The 13,436-nt window shown below is 45.7% G+C and overlaps 1 protein-coding gene across 2 annotated transcripts in view; it reads right to left on the reverse strand.

The window, feature by feature from the left end:
• The window catches only part of NOTUM (notum, palmitoleoyl-protein carboxylesterase), a 158,560-nt gene that overhangs the window by 10,649 nt on the left and 134,475 nt on the right, over window positions 1–13,436 (reverse strand). For both annotated transcript variants that reach the window (XR_012754070.1, XM_075347519.1), the window contains exons 10-11: window positions 10,375–10,522; window positions 10,236–10,283 (exon numbers count right to left, since the gene is read on the reverse strand). Coding sequence is in view for 1 of the 2 variants with exons in the window: in XM_075347519.1 (XP_075203634.1) it covers window positions 10,236–10,283; window positions 10,375–10,522 (196 nt within the window). In the remaining variant the exon portion in view is untranslated. The remainder of the gene's footprint in view (window positions 1–10,235; window positions 10,284–10,374; window positions 10,523–13,436) is intronic.

Below are 13,436 nucleotides of genomic sequence, written 5' to 3' on the forward strand. Positions count from 1 at the left end.
ACAACGGGTTATCTGTAAACCCTGCCCAGTTGAAAACCACACCAATTCTGTAACCACACCCATTTTGTTAGCCACACCCATTTACACGCACTTTCCTCAACCAAAAAATACAAGTAATTTAAAGTAAAATCTCTTTCCTCTTCTTCCCCTCCTATACCTTCACTCTCCTGTCCAGCACCAGTTGTTCCAGTCACTGTCAGTCATATTCTATTAAATGGTTTTTCTACAATTTTTAAAAATTATTACTAGAGATGAGCGAGCCTCTAAAGGCTTGAGTTCGGTTCGAACCTCTCGAGCCCCATTGAAACCAATGGCAGGCAAACACAAACACATAAAAACACATTACAAATGTACACATACAGTTAATAAACATTGCCATTACACTTATAAGTCCTCGCAACGCGTCCTGCACTCTGTCTCCCGACACTTTTCCTTCCGATAATCGCTGCATCCTCCCGGTAACCAGCACTGATGATAGGACCTTCCGTGATGTCAAAAAAAGCATGTGACCAGTCACGTGTCTATTACCTCATTGGCTACAGACTGGTCACATGGCTATGACGTCATGCTAGGTCCTGTCATTGCATCTCTCCGGTACGCGGTGATCGTTCCAGCATCTCCGTATACCGGCAAAATGCTCTGGCACATGGTCGGATTCACCGTTCTGCTTCCCCGTTCCGTTATTCACCGGCTGCCACAGCCGGTCAATAACGGAGATCACCGTTGCTATAGCAAACCGCCTGTTAGCGGTGACGTCACCGCTTACAGCCTGCAGCCTCTGCTCACTCTCACTGAGTGAATAGACTGCAGTGCATGGGGAGCAGCAGTGTCTTCCTCCCATGCAGCGCTGTCTGATGTAGCAGAGCTGTGTGGGTTGAAGGAGAAAGAAGACAGAAGACCATGGATCGTGGAGGGATGAGAGGGAGTAATAAACATGGAGTCTCTAAGTGTGTCTGTGTATTTATTTCTATTAAAGTATTTTTTCTCTGTGTGGTGTCTTTTCTTTTAACCCTTTATTGGAGATTCTTAATGGCCGGTCAAACTTGCCTGACATTAAGAATCTCAGACTTAATACTAGCTAGTAAAGCAAAGCTAGTATTAACTCATTATTACCCAGCAAGCCTTCAGGGCTGCTGGAAGAGTTGGATACAGCGCCAGATGATGGCACTTCTATGAAAGTGCCATTTTCTGGGGGGGCTGCAGACTGCAATTCGCAGCAGAGGGGCCCAGAAAGCTCAGGCCAACCTGTGCTGCGGATTCCAATGCCCAGCTGACTAGTTGTACCTGGCTGGGCACAAATATGTGGCGAAGCTCATGTCGATTTTTTTTTAATTGTTTCATGAAATTTATGAAATAATTAAAAAAACGGCTTCCCTATTTTTTTTGTTCCCAGCCGGATACAAATAGGCAGCTGGGGGTTGGGGGCAGCCGTACCTGCCTGCTGTACCTGGCTAGCATACAAAAATATGGCGAAGCCCACATCATTTTTTTGGTGTGCAAAAAACTCCTACTGCATACAGTCCTGGATGAAGTATGCTGAGTCTTGTAGTTCTGCAGCTGCTGTCTGCTCTCCTGCATACACTAGTGAATGGAGCATGCTGAGCCTTGTAGTTCTGCAGCTGCTGTCTGCTCTCCTCCATACAGACAGACAGTATCTGCAGAACTACAAGGCTCAGCATACTCCATCCAGGACTGTATGCAGGAATTTTTTGCCCCCCAAAAAATTTACGTGGGCTTCGCCATGTTTTTGTATGCTAGCCAGGTACAGCAGGCAGCTACGGGCTGCCCCCAACCCCCAGCTGCCTATTTGTACCTGGCTGGGAACCAAAAATATAGGGAAGCACTTTTTTTTTTTAATTATTTCATGAATTTCATGAAATAATTAAAAAAGAAAAATGACATGGTCTTCACCCAATTTTTGTGTCCATCCAGGTGTAAAGCCTGCCTGGATCAACAGACTCAGATGGGATGTAATGGACAGGCTAGAGGGAAGCCACTCACCAAGCAGGACCCCCAGAACCCTGAAACCCTTTAACCCCTATACAGGGATTTGGAATTACACAGGGCCCTGGAGATCACTACCTGTGGAAGGCTGCAGTCCGATGAGAGTAGTCGTCAGGCAGGGTCAAACCAGGAATAGCAGTACAGAATCAGCAGGCAAGGACGTAATCAGAAAACGTAGCAGAGGTCAAATCGGAATCCGGCAGCGAGGTACAAAAATAGAAGGCAGAAGGGTAGTCAGAAAAAACGCAGTAGTCAGCACACAGGAATCACAAAACAGAATAGGGTGGACCAGGAGCCAGGAAATCAGAACTATCTCTGGCAGAGGTCAGCAGACAGGAGGGGAACTAAGAAGGGTGTGGTGTCTTCCCATTGGCTGTAGCTGAATGCTGGCAACTTCAGCTGGAAGACACACGCCACCCACAGTCAGCCAGTGGTACTGCAGATCTCAAGATAACCCAGCCCAGTGGATGTTCGGAGCCTGCGCCCACCGGTGCCGCTGGCATCGACTCCTCTCCCATCACCAGCACCATCCACGGGAGGAACACGGCGTTGCCTGGTGATTGGAGCAGAGGTCGCTGGAGCGGACTCCGGTGGTGATGTAACACCATGTACAACTAGGCAGCTGGGGATTGGAATCCGCAGCTCAGGGTGCCCAAGCTTTCTGGGCACCCCTGCTGTGAATTGCAGTCCACAGCCGCCCCAGAAAATGGCGCTTTCATAGAAGCGCCATCTTCTGGCGCTGTATCCAACTCTTCCAGCTGCCCTGGTGATGGGTGGCTCGCTGGGTAATAATGGGGTTAGGGCTAGCTGTATATTATCAACTGGCTCTAAGCCCGAAATTCATGGTGTCACGCCAATATTAGACATGGCCATCATGAATTTCTAGTACAGATAAGAATAAACACAACACACAGAAAAATATTTTTATTAGAACTAAAACACAACACAATTAGTGACTCCATCTTTATTGAAATAAAGAACCCCCCTCCGCAGTAATCCTGGGTCAAGGATCCCGCGCCGTCCAATCTGGATTCAATATCATCTGATCGGTTTGCTGGAAGGCAAAGCGATCAGATGATGTGTCAGGTTCAAGGGCCTGAATCACATGACACAGCAGCTGATTGTATAAACGGCTTTTATACAATCAGATGATGCATCAGTGCAAAAAAAAATACACACTTCTGTGCAGACTCCTGTACGACAGCATCAGCTGAAAGTTTAGCCGGCTGGGCGGTAAAAAGCCAGCCTCACCGCTCGACTTATAGTGTCAGCTGATTCCGTCAGGTGACTGCATCAGCTGATAACGCCAAGTCTGAGAGAGAGAGAGAAAGAAGAGAGATAGAGAAGAGAGAGAAAAGAGAGAGAAAAAAGAGAAAGAAAAGAGAGAGAAAAGAGAAGATAGAGAGGGAGAGAGAGAGAAGAGGAGAGAAGAGAGAGAGAAGAGGAGAGAAGAGAGAGAGGAGAGGGAGAGAAGAGAGAGAGGAGAGAAGAGAGAGAGAAGAGAAGAGAGAGAAGAGAGAGGGAGAGAGAGAAGAGGAGAGAAGAGAGAGAAGCAGAGAGAAGAGAGAGAGGAGAGAGAGAGAAGAGAGGGAGAAAAGAGGAAAGAAGAGAGAGAAGAGAGAGAGGAGAGAGGGGAGAGAAGAGAGAGGAGAGAGAGAATAGAGAAGAGAGAAAGAGAGAGAGAAGAGAGAGGAGAGAGAAAAGAGGAGAGAGAAAGAGAGAGAAATAGAGACTGACTGACTGAGACTCAGACTGACTGACTGACTGAGACTGACTGACTGAGACTGACTGACTGAGACTGACTGACTCAGTGACAAACTGACTGACTGACTGAGACTGACTGACTGAGATTGACTGACTGAGACTGACTGACTGAGACTGACTGACTGACTCACTGTCTGACTGAGACTGACTGACTGACTGAGACTGACTGACTGAGACTGACTGACTGACTGACTCACTGACTGAGACTGACTGACTGACTCACTGTCTGACTGAGACTGACTGACTGACTCACTGTCTGACTGAGACTGACTGAGACTGACTGACTGACACTGACTGACTGACTGACTGACTGACTCACTGTCTGACTGAGACTGATTGACTGACTGAGACTGACTGAATGACTGAGAGAAAGAGAGAGAGAGCAATGCAGCCTCATTCCGTGAACTGCTCCGATTTTAGAGGTGTGGCTCACAGCTGATGTCCAGCTCCTCCCCTCAGTGCATAATTAAATTAAATTAGAATTATAAATAAATAATTCTAATTTAAAATTAAAAATAAATTAAATTCTTTACCGGGACGGCCGGGGCTAGAATTCGTGAAGTACTGCTTCTTAGGCGAGCACTCTAACCATTCAGCCACTGCCTTTAATGAAAAGCATAGGCAGATTTGATAATCTTGACTTCTGCATTGCAAACTGAAGTCTCAGATTACAGCGCAGTTCACTTCAGCTGCTACGTGGAGAGGACACAGAACGCTCCCTGACATCTTCATGTAGCAGAGCTAGCAGAGCTGACAGTGTCATGTGGATTACTTCAGACCTGGAGGGGTATTTGGTGATTTTAATAAAATGGTGAAAGAGGACCTTTTTTTTGTCTTTTATTCCAAATAAAGGATTTTTCGCTGTGTGTGTTTCTTTACTTTCACTTTCAGTTTAATCATGGAAGGTGTCTTGGGGAGTCGCCTGGCATGATTAAACTCATTATTACCCTGATTGCCACCGCACCAGGGCAATTCAGGATGAGCTGGATGGAGTCCCGGGACTGTCACATCTAATGGATGCGGCAATTTCCGGGCCGGCTGCTGGGTGATTTTGTTAGGCTGGAGGGCTCCCCATACCGTGGCGCTCCCATCCTGACAATACCAGCCTCCAGCCATGCAGCTTTATCCTGGCTGGTATCAAATATGGGGGAACCGCATTTTTTTTTTTTGTATTATTTATTTAATTATTTTACTGCACGATATAGACCTGCCCGCCGGCAGCTGTGATTGGTTGCAGTGAGACAGCTGTCACTCATCGTGGGGGCGTGTCTGACTGCAACCAATCATGGGCGCCAGTGTGTGGGGAAAGCACGGAATAACTGATTGAACAATGAAGCGGCAGCCATTTTCAAAAGAGGAAAAGACGCCGCAGATTTGTGACAGCCGTGAGTAGGAAAGAGAGAGGGATTGTGCTGGGGACGCAGGACGCATGCAGATTGCAACGTGTGCACATAGCCTTACTGTGAAAAGCCATGCTTTTGTTGATCGAACCGTTCTTAAACGTTACTCGAACTGTTGAGCTTTTATCAAAAGGCTCGAGTTCGTCGAGCCTCTTGAACACTCCCCAAAATCACTCAAACATGAAATTGGCGAACCTCGAGCCTCGAACATCGCTCATCTCTAATTATTACTAAAGGAGCCCTGCTAAAATTGGAACGGACGACCTTCCCCATACAGATATCATCCCATGTGGCTCCTTTCCCCCTACAAATCCCATCCCATTATGGCCTCTTTCCCCTGCAGATCCCATCATGGCTTCTTTTCCCAACAGATCTTATCCCATGTGCTCCTTTTCCCATATAGCTCCTATCTATGCGACCTCCTCTCCCCATATAGTTCCCATCTATGCGGCCTCCTCTCCCCATATAGTTCCCATCTATGCGGCCTCCTCTCCCTATATAGTTCCCATTTATGTGGCCTCCTCTCCCCATATAGCTCCCATCTATGTAGCCTCCTCTCCCCATATAGCTTCCATCTATGCGGCCTCCTCTCCCCATATAGTTCCCATCTATGCGGCCTCCTCTCCCCATATAGCTCCCATCTGTGCAGCCTCCTCTCCCCATATAGCTGCCATCTGTGCAGCCTCCTCTCCCCATATAGCTGCCATCTGTGCAGCCTCCTCTCCCCATATAGCTGCCATCTGTGCAGCCTCCTCTCCCCATATAGCTGCCATCTGTGCAGCCACCTCTCCCCATATAGCTGCCATCTGTGCAGCCTCCTCTCCCCATATAGCTGCCATCTGTGCAGCCTCCTATCCCCATATAGCTGCCATCTGTGCAGCCTCCTCTCCCCATATAGCTGCCATCTGTGCAGCCTACTCTCCCCATATAGCTGCCATCTGTGCAGCCTCCTCTCCCCATATAGCTGCCATCTGTGCAGCCTCCTCTCCCCATATAGCTGCCATCTGTGCAGCCTCCTCTCCTCATATAGCTGCCATCTGTGCAGCCTCCTCTCCCCATATAGCTGCCATCTGTGCAGCCTCCTCTCCCCATATAGCTACCATCTGTGCAGCCTCCTCTCCCCATATAGCTGCCATCTTTTGCGGCCCCTCTCCCCATATAGCTGCCATCTTTTGCGGCCCCTCTCTCCATATAGCTGCCATCTTTTGCGGCCCCTCTCTCCATATAGCTGCCATCTTTTGTGGCCCGTCTCCCCATATAGCTGCCATCTTATGTGGCCTCCTCTCCCCATATAGCTGCAATCTTTTGCGGCCCCTCTCCCAATATTACTACCATCCTTTGCGGCCCCTCTCTCCATATAGCTGCCATCTTTTGCGGCCCCTCTCCCCATATAGCTGCCATCTTTTGCGGCCTCTCTCCCTGCATCTTCGGCTCACTGAGCGCTTACCTGCTCCAAGCACCGGTGGTCTCTCCTCTGTCTTCCGTTCTCCGCGTCTCTCTCCATACACACTGACACTGAAGACGGCAGTAGGAGGAGCTACCTCCTCACACTGCCGTGACCTCTGCAGCGTCAGCGCGTTGCTGCACACCGGGTAAGGGAGCAGACAGGCTCCACTGAACCTGGAAGTGCGGCACGTACAGAGGTACAGAGATTCATTTGTGCTAGTGTCTTAAAGACACTAACACAAGTGAATACAGGGAACCGGATCGCTGGAGCCGTTTCTTGGCTGCTATTTTAACAACCGGTTTGCCCGAACCGGACAGGACCGGCTGAATCCCACCCCTGCATCGAAGGTAAAGCAGACCTATCTGCTTTATCTTGGCTGGATATAAAAAAAATTAGAGGGGACCCCACACCGTTTTTTTAAATTATTTATAAATAAATGGTTTTATCAGGCTGTAAAGGCCCATGGTTATTTTACCCTTCCCAGCCTATATATAGCAGCATGCAGCTGCCCTCGCTGGAACAGGGCCACCCGCCTAGGGGTCAGACAGACTGGTGGGAGGGGCAGAGTTAGTTGAGTGGTAGCCCTCAGAGAGTGAGGAGCTAGGAGGGGGGTTGGAGCTCCCTGGGAGACGTTGCCTAGGTCGCAGACGGTAGTCTGGGACCGAAGGAGTCAGAGATCCAGTCGCAGGGTATTGGAGAAAGGTTCCAGGCTTAGTTTAGGGGAACGGTCGGCACCAGAGTACCTAGTAACCGAACCGGTACCGAGCACGGTGGGGTACTGGACCCTAGATCAGGGAGTAGCTTCACGCAACCTGATAATTAACCTGTGGAGGATAGTATCTTTATGAACTTTCCCCAAGAGCTCAGAGATCGATGGCATCAACACGAGGGGGATAGGGCTTTTCAGCTCATGCGGCCCACTGAAATCCCAAGTGTCAACCATCAAAAGCACAGCTTCCCTACTTAAAGGGAGCCTGTCACCAGTTTTATGGCCTATAAGCTGCGGCCACCACCAGTGAGCTCTTATATACAGCATTCTAATATGCTGTATATAAGAGTGCAGGCTGCTGTAAGAACATAAAAAACACTTCATAATACTCACCTAAACCGGTCACTGCGGTGCTGGTTGGCCCGGTGGGTGGCTCTGTTCTCTGAGACTGGCACCTCCTCTCTCGGCCATCTTGCTCCTTCGTCTTCTGAAGCCTGTGTGCATGACGCGTCCACGTCATACACACTCGCCGGCACTTAGGTCCTGGCCAAGGGCCAATCCCAATCCCCAGTAAAAAACTCACAAGGCCAAGTGGACTGGCGAGAGTACCATTTAGGTTCGGGGCCTGCAAGACCGTGGCCCGATACAGCGTTGCTCCCTGAAGGGGACGCTGGTGCCGGCTGTCCCCAATTGTCTATTGCAGTAATGGTAGCGACACCCGGCTACCCCATGTATAAAGTTAAAGTTTAAGTTTCTATGCTGCTAATGTTGATGTGCAATGTTGAAAATGTGATTGATTGCCAATGTTTTAAAAATAATACCAATTACCCAAGTACCTCATCTGATTTACAGTTTGCACCTAGTGCATGGACCCTGTTCTATTTTTGTTGCTAAGTAATATGGTCCATGGCTGCGGGACTGGTACCAGCCAGCACAAACTTGTGCTATTGTATATAGTTGCGCCCCGTGCGCCCACCAGAGTTGTATTTAACACCTCCAGGACTTCAATGCCGTCACAGGGAACCGGGATATACAGGTTGTTTGGGTGGCAGGTTGAAGGGAGAGGGACAATGGGAATGGACTGTTGCAGGAAGGGGCTGCAGCAAAGTAGGCTGAGCCATCGGCTACCGCTACAACCGGTAGCGTTCCCATGGTTTTTATAAATATGAACTCTGAGAGTTTTTATGCACCGTTTAAGTGATGTGCCTCCCCTGTGTGGGATGAGAAACTGTTAAATTAAAAAATTTATTTTCCTTTTCTTTCAGTTAAAACAAAATAAACCTCTGGGTGTCCTGTAGCTCGGGGACGAGCTACATTTAACCAATCGGGATTGTGACACCCCTGTCTCCAGTACATCGCTCAAGCACCCATGATGTTCGATGGAATTTCACTTATCACTAGAGGCTGTGTAAAAGGTATTGTTGGACTTCTCTTTCAAAAAGTTACATGCACATAAATATCTTAGGGGGGAGAGAGGTAAATTCTGCTGACAGATTCTTTTTTTTTTTTTTTTTTAACCTTTCTTTTAATTAGTTTTTAATAACAAAAATAGATAATCAATAATCATATAATACAAAATATTATGATTCTGTTAAACTACAAAATTACAGATAATGTATTTCCTCAAATCCCAACCCCCCTCCCGACTGACAGATTCTTTTTAATGATACAAACCCAAATATTAATTGTTTTATTATAAGAGAAGTATAAATTGATTTGACCAGTTTTATGTAACTAAATCCCTCTTCATGTCTGGATATACAGTAAATGAATAATGTTCCCATTTAATGATTGTATATTGTTTAAAAGAAGTATCTAAGCAAATTTTCAGAGTTTTCTACAGTTGTATTCAAATTAAAACACAATCCTGTGTGAGCCAAGCACGTTGATCTCGTCTTCTCAGATAGCCAGCTACAATGTATCAGTCAAGGCAAACTTTATCAGCCTGTAGGTCCATAAGATTGTATAGTATGTACACAACTGTAGCAACCTTTCAGCTGTAAAGGTGGTGTCACACACAGCGACGGCGACAACAACGTCGCTGCTATGTCACCATTTTCTGTGACGTAGCAGTGACGTCCCGTTGATGTCGCTGTGTGTGACATCCAGCAACGAGCTGGCCCATGCTGCGAGGTCGTTGCTCGTTGCTGAATGTCCTGCTTCATTTTTTTCTGGCTTCTGGCAGCCTGCGGTAAGCTGTAACCAAGGTAAACATCGGATAACCAAGGGAAGCCCTTTCCTTGGTTACCCGATATTTACCTTTGTTACCAGCGTACGCCGCTCTAACGCTGCCTGTGCTGCCGGCTCCCTGCACGCCAGAATACACATCGGGTAAATAAGCAAGGGTTTGCTTATTAACCCGATGTGTACTCTGGCGTGCAGGGAGCTAGCGCTAAGCGGTGTGCGCTGGTAACCAATGTAAATATCGGGTAACCACACCCTTGGTTACCCGATATTTACCTTAGTTACCAAGTGCAGCACCGCTTCCGCCCGTCGCTGCTGGCTGGGGGCTGATCACTGGTCGCTGGTGAGACCTGCCTGTTTGACAGCTCACCAGTGACCATGTAACGACGCAGCAGCGATCCTGATAAGGTAAAGTCGCCCGTCGTGATCGCTGCTGCGTCGCTATGTGTGAACCCAGCATAAGAATAGAGGTTTTCATCTTCTGAATAAAGAGATAATAAATTCACTGACATCAAGCAGATCTTGAACATTTTTCATGAACCAGGATTCAGGTTTAGTTATACAAACTTTACGTTCTTCACCTAAATTTTACCAAATTGTACCACATTAAAATGCTATGAGACTGGTATAGTTTGACTGTTGGCAAGCAAATCAGTCTGTGCCAGATCTTCAGCTAAAACCACAAATTTTCCTTGAAGACCAAGGAAAAGGAAGTTTTGAGACTTACCTCCTTGTGATGACTTCATGAGACAGACAAGCAGGTGCAAAGCAGGCCCTACAGGGAGAAAGGACACCATCAGTGAACTTCGCAGAAGCCTCCTGTACAATAGTCACAAGCAGAAGTCAAGATCATTTTGGATATGTACCCCACATCCTTCAAGGTGTTACGCAGCTCACGACCCAAGTTCTGAATATAGTTCCACTGGTTTTCCTGGACTGGTTGCCCACTCAAATGGACATTGTCCACTGTCAGTTGGGCCTCATCAAATAACCACTGCACTACAAATACAGGACCTGCAATAAAAACAATCCATAAGTGAAAAAGTCAGCTTGCTATCTTTTTTGTTTGTTTTTGCATGCATTATTACATTGTATGAGAACAGTAGGACAATAAACAGTGTACTGCACACAGATGTTAGTATCACACAGCAAGACATAGAAAGCCATGGCTTAGCTATGGAAATGAGCCAGCCAGCCAGCCCCCTTCACAAAGAGCACTGACGACCCCAAACTGAAGGTGAAACTGCCAGGCTCTGTGACAGGTACTGCTGATTTCCCACTTTTAACAATGTGTTTTAACATGCATTTTTATCTAAATAGAGCTCTATTTGTAACTTCAAGTTTAGTGTTGTACATTTTTTTTGTAGGATTTAAGGTACTAACTCGTATATGCTTTCATTAGTAAAGCTTGCACCACTTATTAATGAAGACATACTGTATACGAGTTAGTTGTATAAACTTAAAACACACCTAAACATATTTTTCCATGTGGATAATCACATTAATATTATAGATGCACAGTATATGCTGATCCATGAGAGTGTATGCCAGGGGCTAGTGTACAAAGTGCCGTTATATACATTTGCCAGCTTTCATACCAGAAAGTGGCCCGTCCTCCATAACAGTTAGTGTAAAAACAACTGATGAATCTTGTTGTGTGTGTATATATATGTGTGTATATATATATATATATATATATATATATATATTTTTTTATATATATATATATATATATATATATATACAGAGCAGACCAAACGTTGGGACACACTTTCTCATTCAACGAGTTTTCTTTATTTTCATGACTCTGAAAATTGTACATTCACATTGAAGGCATCAAAACTATGAATTAACAAATGTGGAATGAAATACTTAACAAAAAAGTGTGAAACTGAAAATATGTCTTATATTCTAGGTTCTTCAAAGTAGCCACCTCTTGCTTTGATTACTGCTTTGCACACTCTTGGCATTCTCTTCATGAGCTTCAAGAGGTAGTCACTAGAAATGGTCTTCCAACAGTCTTGAAGGAGTTCCCAGAGATGTTTAGCACTTGTTGGCCCTTTTGCCTTCACTCTGCAGTCCAGCTCACCCGCAAACCATCTCAATTGGGTTCAGGTCTGGTGACTGTGGAGGCCAGGTCATCTGGCGTAGCACCCCATCACTCTCCTTCTTAGTTAAATAGCCCTTACACAGCCTGGAGGTGTGTTTGGGGTCATTGTCCTGTTGAAAATTAATTGATGGTCCAACTAAACGCAAACCGGATGGAAAAGCATGCCGCTGCAAGATGCTGTGGTACCCATTCTGGTTCAGTATGCCTTCAATTTTGAATAAATCCCCAACAGCGTAACCAGCAAAACACCCTCACACCATCACACCTCCTCCTCCATGCTTCACGGTGCGAACCAGGCATGTAGAGTCCATCCGTTCACCTTTTCTGCGTTGCACAAAGACACGGTGGTTGGATCCAAAGATCTCAAATTTGGACTCATCAGACCAAAGAACAGATTTCCACTGGTCTAATGTCCATTCCTTGTGTTCTTTAGCTCAAACAAGTCTCTTCTGCTTGTTGCCTGTCTTTGGCAGTGGTTACCTAGCAGCTATTTTACCATGAAGGCCTGCTGCACAAATTCTCCTCTTAACAGTTGTTCTAGAGATGTGTCTGCTGCTAAACTCTGTGGTATTGACCTGGTCTCTAATCTGAGCTGCTCTTAACCTGCGATTTCTGAGGCTTGTGACTATGATAAACTTATCCTCCACAGCAGAGGTGACTCTTGGTCTTCCTTTCCTGGGGCGGTCCTCATGTGAGCCAGTTTCTTTGCAGCGTTTGATAGTTTTTGCCAATGCACTTGGGGACACTTTCAAAGTTTTCCCAAATTTTCGGACTGACTGACCTTCATTTCTTAAAGTAATGATGGCCACTCGTTTTTCTTTACTTAGCTGCTTTTTTCTTGCCATAATACAAATTCTAACAGTCTATTCAGTAGGACTATCAGCTGTGTATCCACTAGACTTCTGCGCAACACAACTGATGGTCCCAACCCCATTTATAAGGCAGGAAATCCAACTTATTAAACCTGACAGGCCACACCTGTGAAGTGAAAACCATTTCTGGTGCCTACCTCTTGAAGCTCATCAAGAGAATGCCAAGAGTGTGCAAAGCAGTAATCAAAGCAAAAGGTGGCTACTTTGAAGAAACTAGAATATAAGACATATTTTCAGTTGTTTCACAATTTTTTGTTAAGTATTTCATTCCACACATGTTAATTCATAGTTTTGATGCCTTCAATGTGAATCTACAATTTTCAGAGTCATGAAAATAAAGAAAACTCTTTGAATGAGAAGTTGTGTCCAAACGTTTGGTCTATACTGTATATACAGTCATATGAAAACGTTTGGGCACACCTATTAATGTTAACTTTTTTCTTTATAACAATTTGGGTTTTTGCAACAGCTATTTCAGTTTCATATATCTAATAACTGATGGACTGAGTAATATTTCTGGATTGAAATGAGGTTTATTGTACTAACAGAAAATGTGCAATCTGCATTTAAACAAAATTTGACCGGTGCAAAAGTATGGGCACCCTTATCAATTTCTTGATTTGAACACTCCTAACTACTTTTTACTGACTTACTAAAGCACTAAATTGGTTTTGTAACCTCATTGAGCTTTGAACTTCATAGGTAGGTGTATCCAATCATGAGAAAAGGTATTTAAGGTGGAAACTTGCAAGTTGTTCTCCTATTTGAATCTCCTATGAAGAGTGGCATCATGGGCTCCTCAAAACAACTCTCAAATGATCTGAAAACAAAGATTATTCAACATAGTTGTTCATGGGGAGGATAACAAAGTTGTCTCAGAGATTTAAACTGTCAGTTTCCACTGTGAGGAACATAGTAAGGAAATGGAAGAACACAGGTACAGTTC

Source organism: Anomaloglossus baeobatrachus, chromosome 5 (genome assembly GCF_048569485.1).
Source record: "Anomaloglossus baeobatrachus isolate aAnoBae1 chromosome 5, aAnoBae1.hap1, whole genome shotgun sequence".
Taxonomy (NCBI): domain Eukaryota; kingdom Metazoa; phylum Chordata; class Amphibia; order Anura; family Aromobatidae; genus Anomaloglossus; species Anomaloglossus baeobatrachus.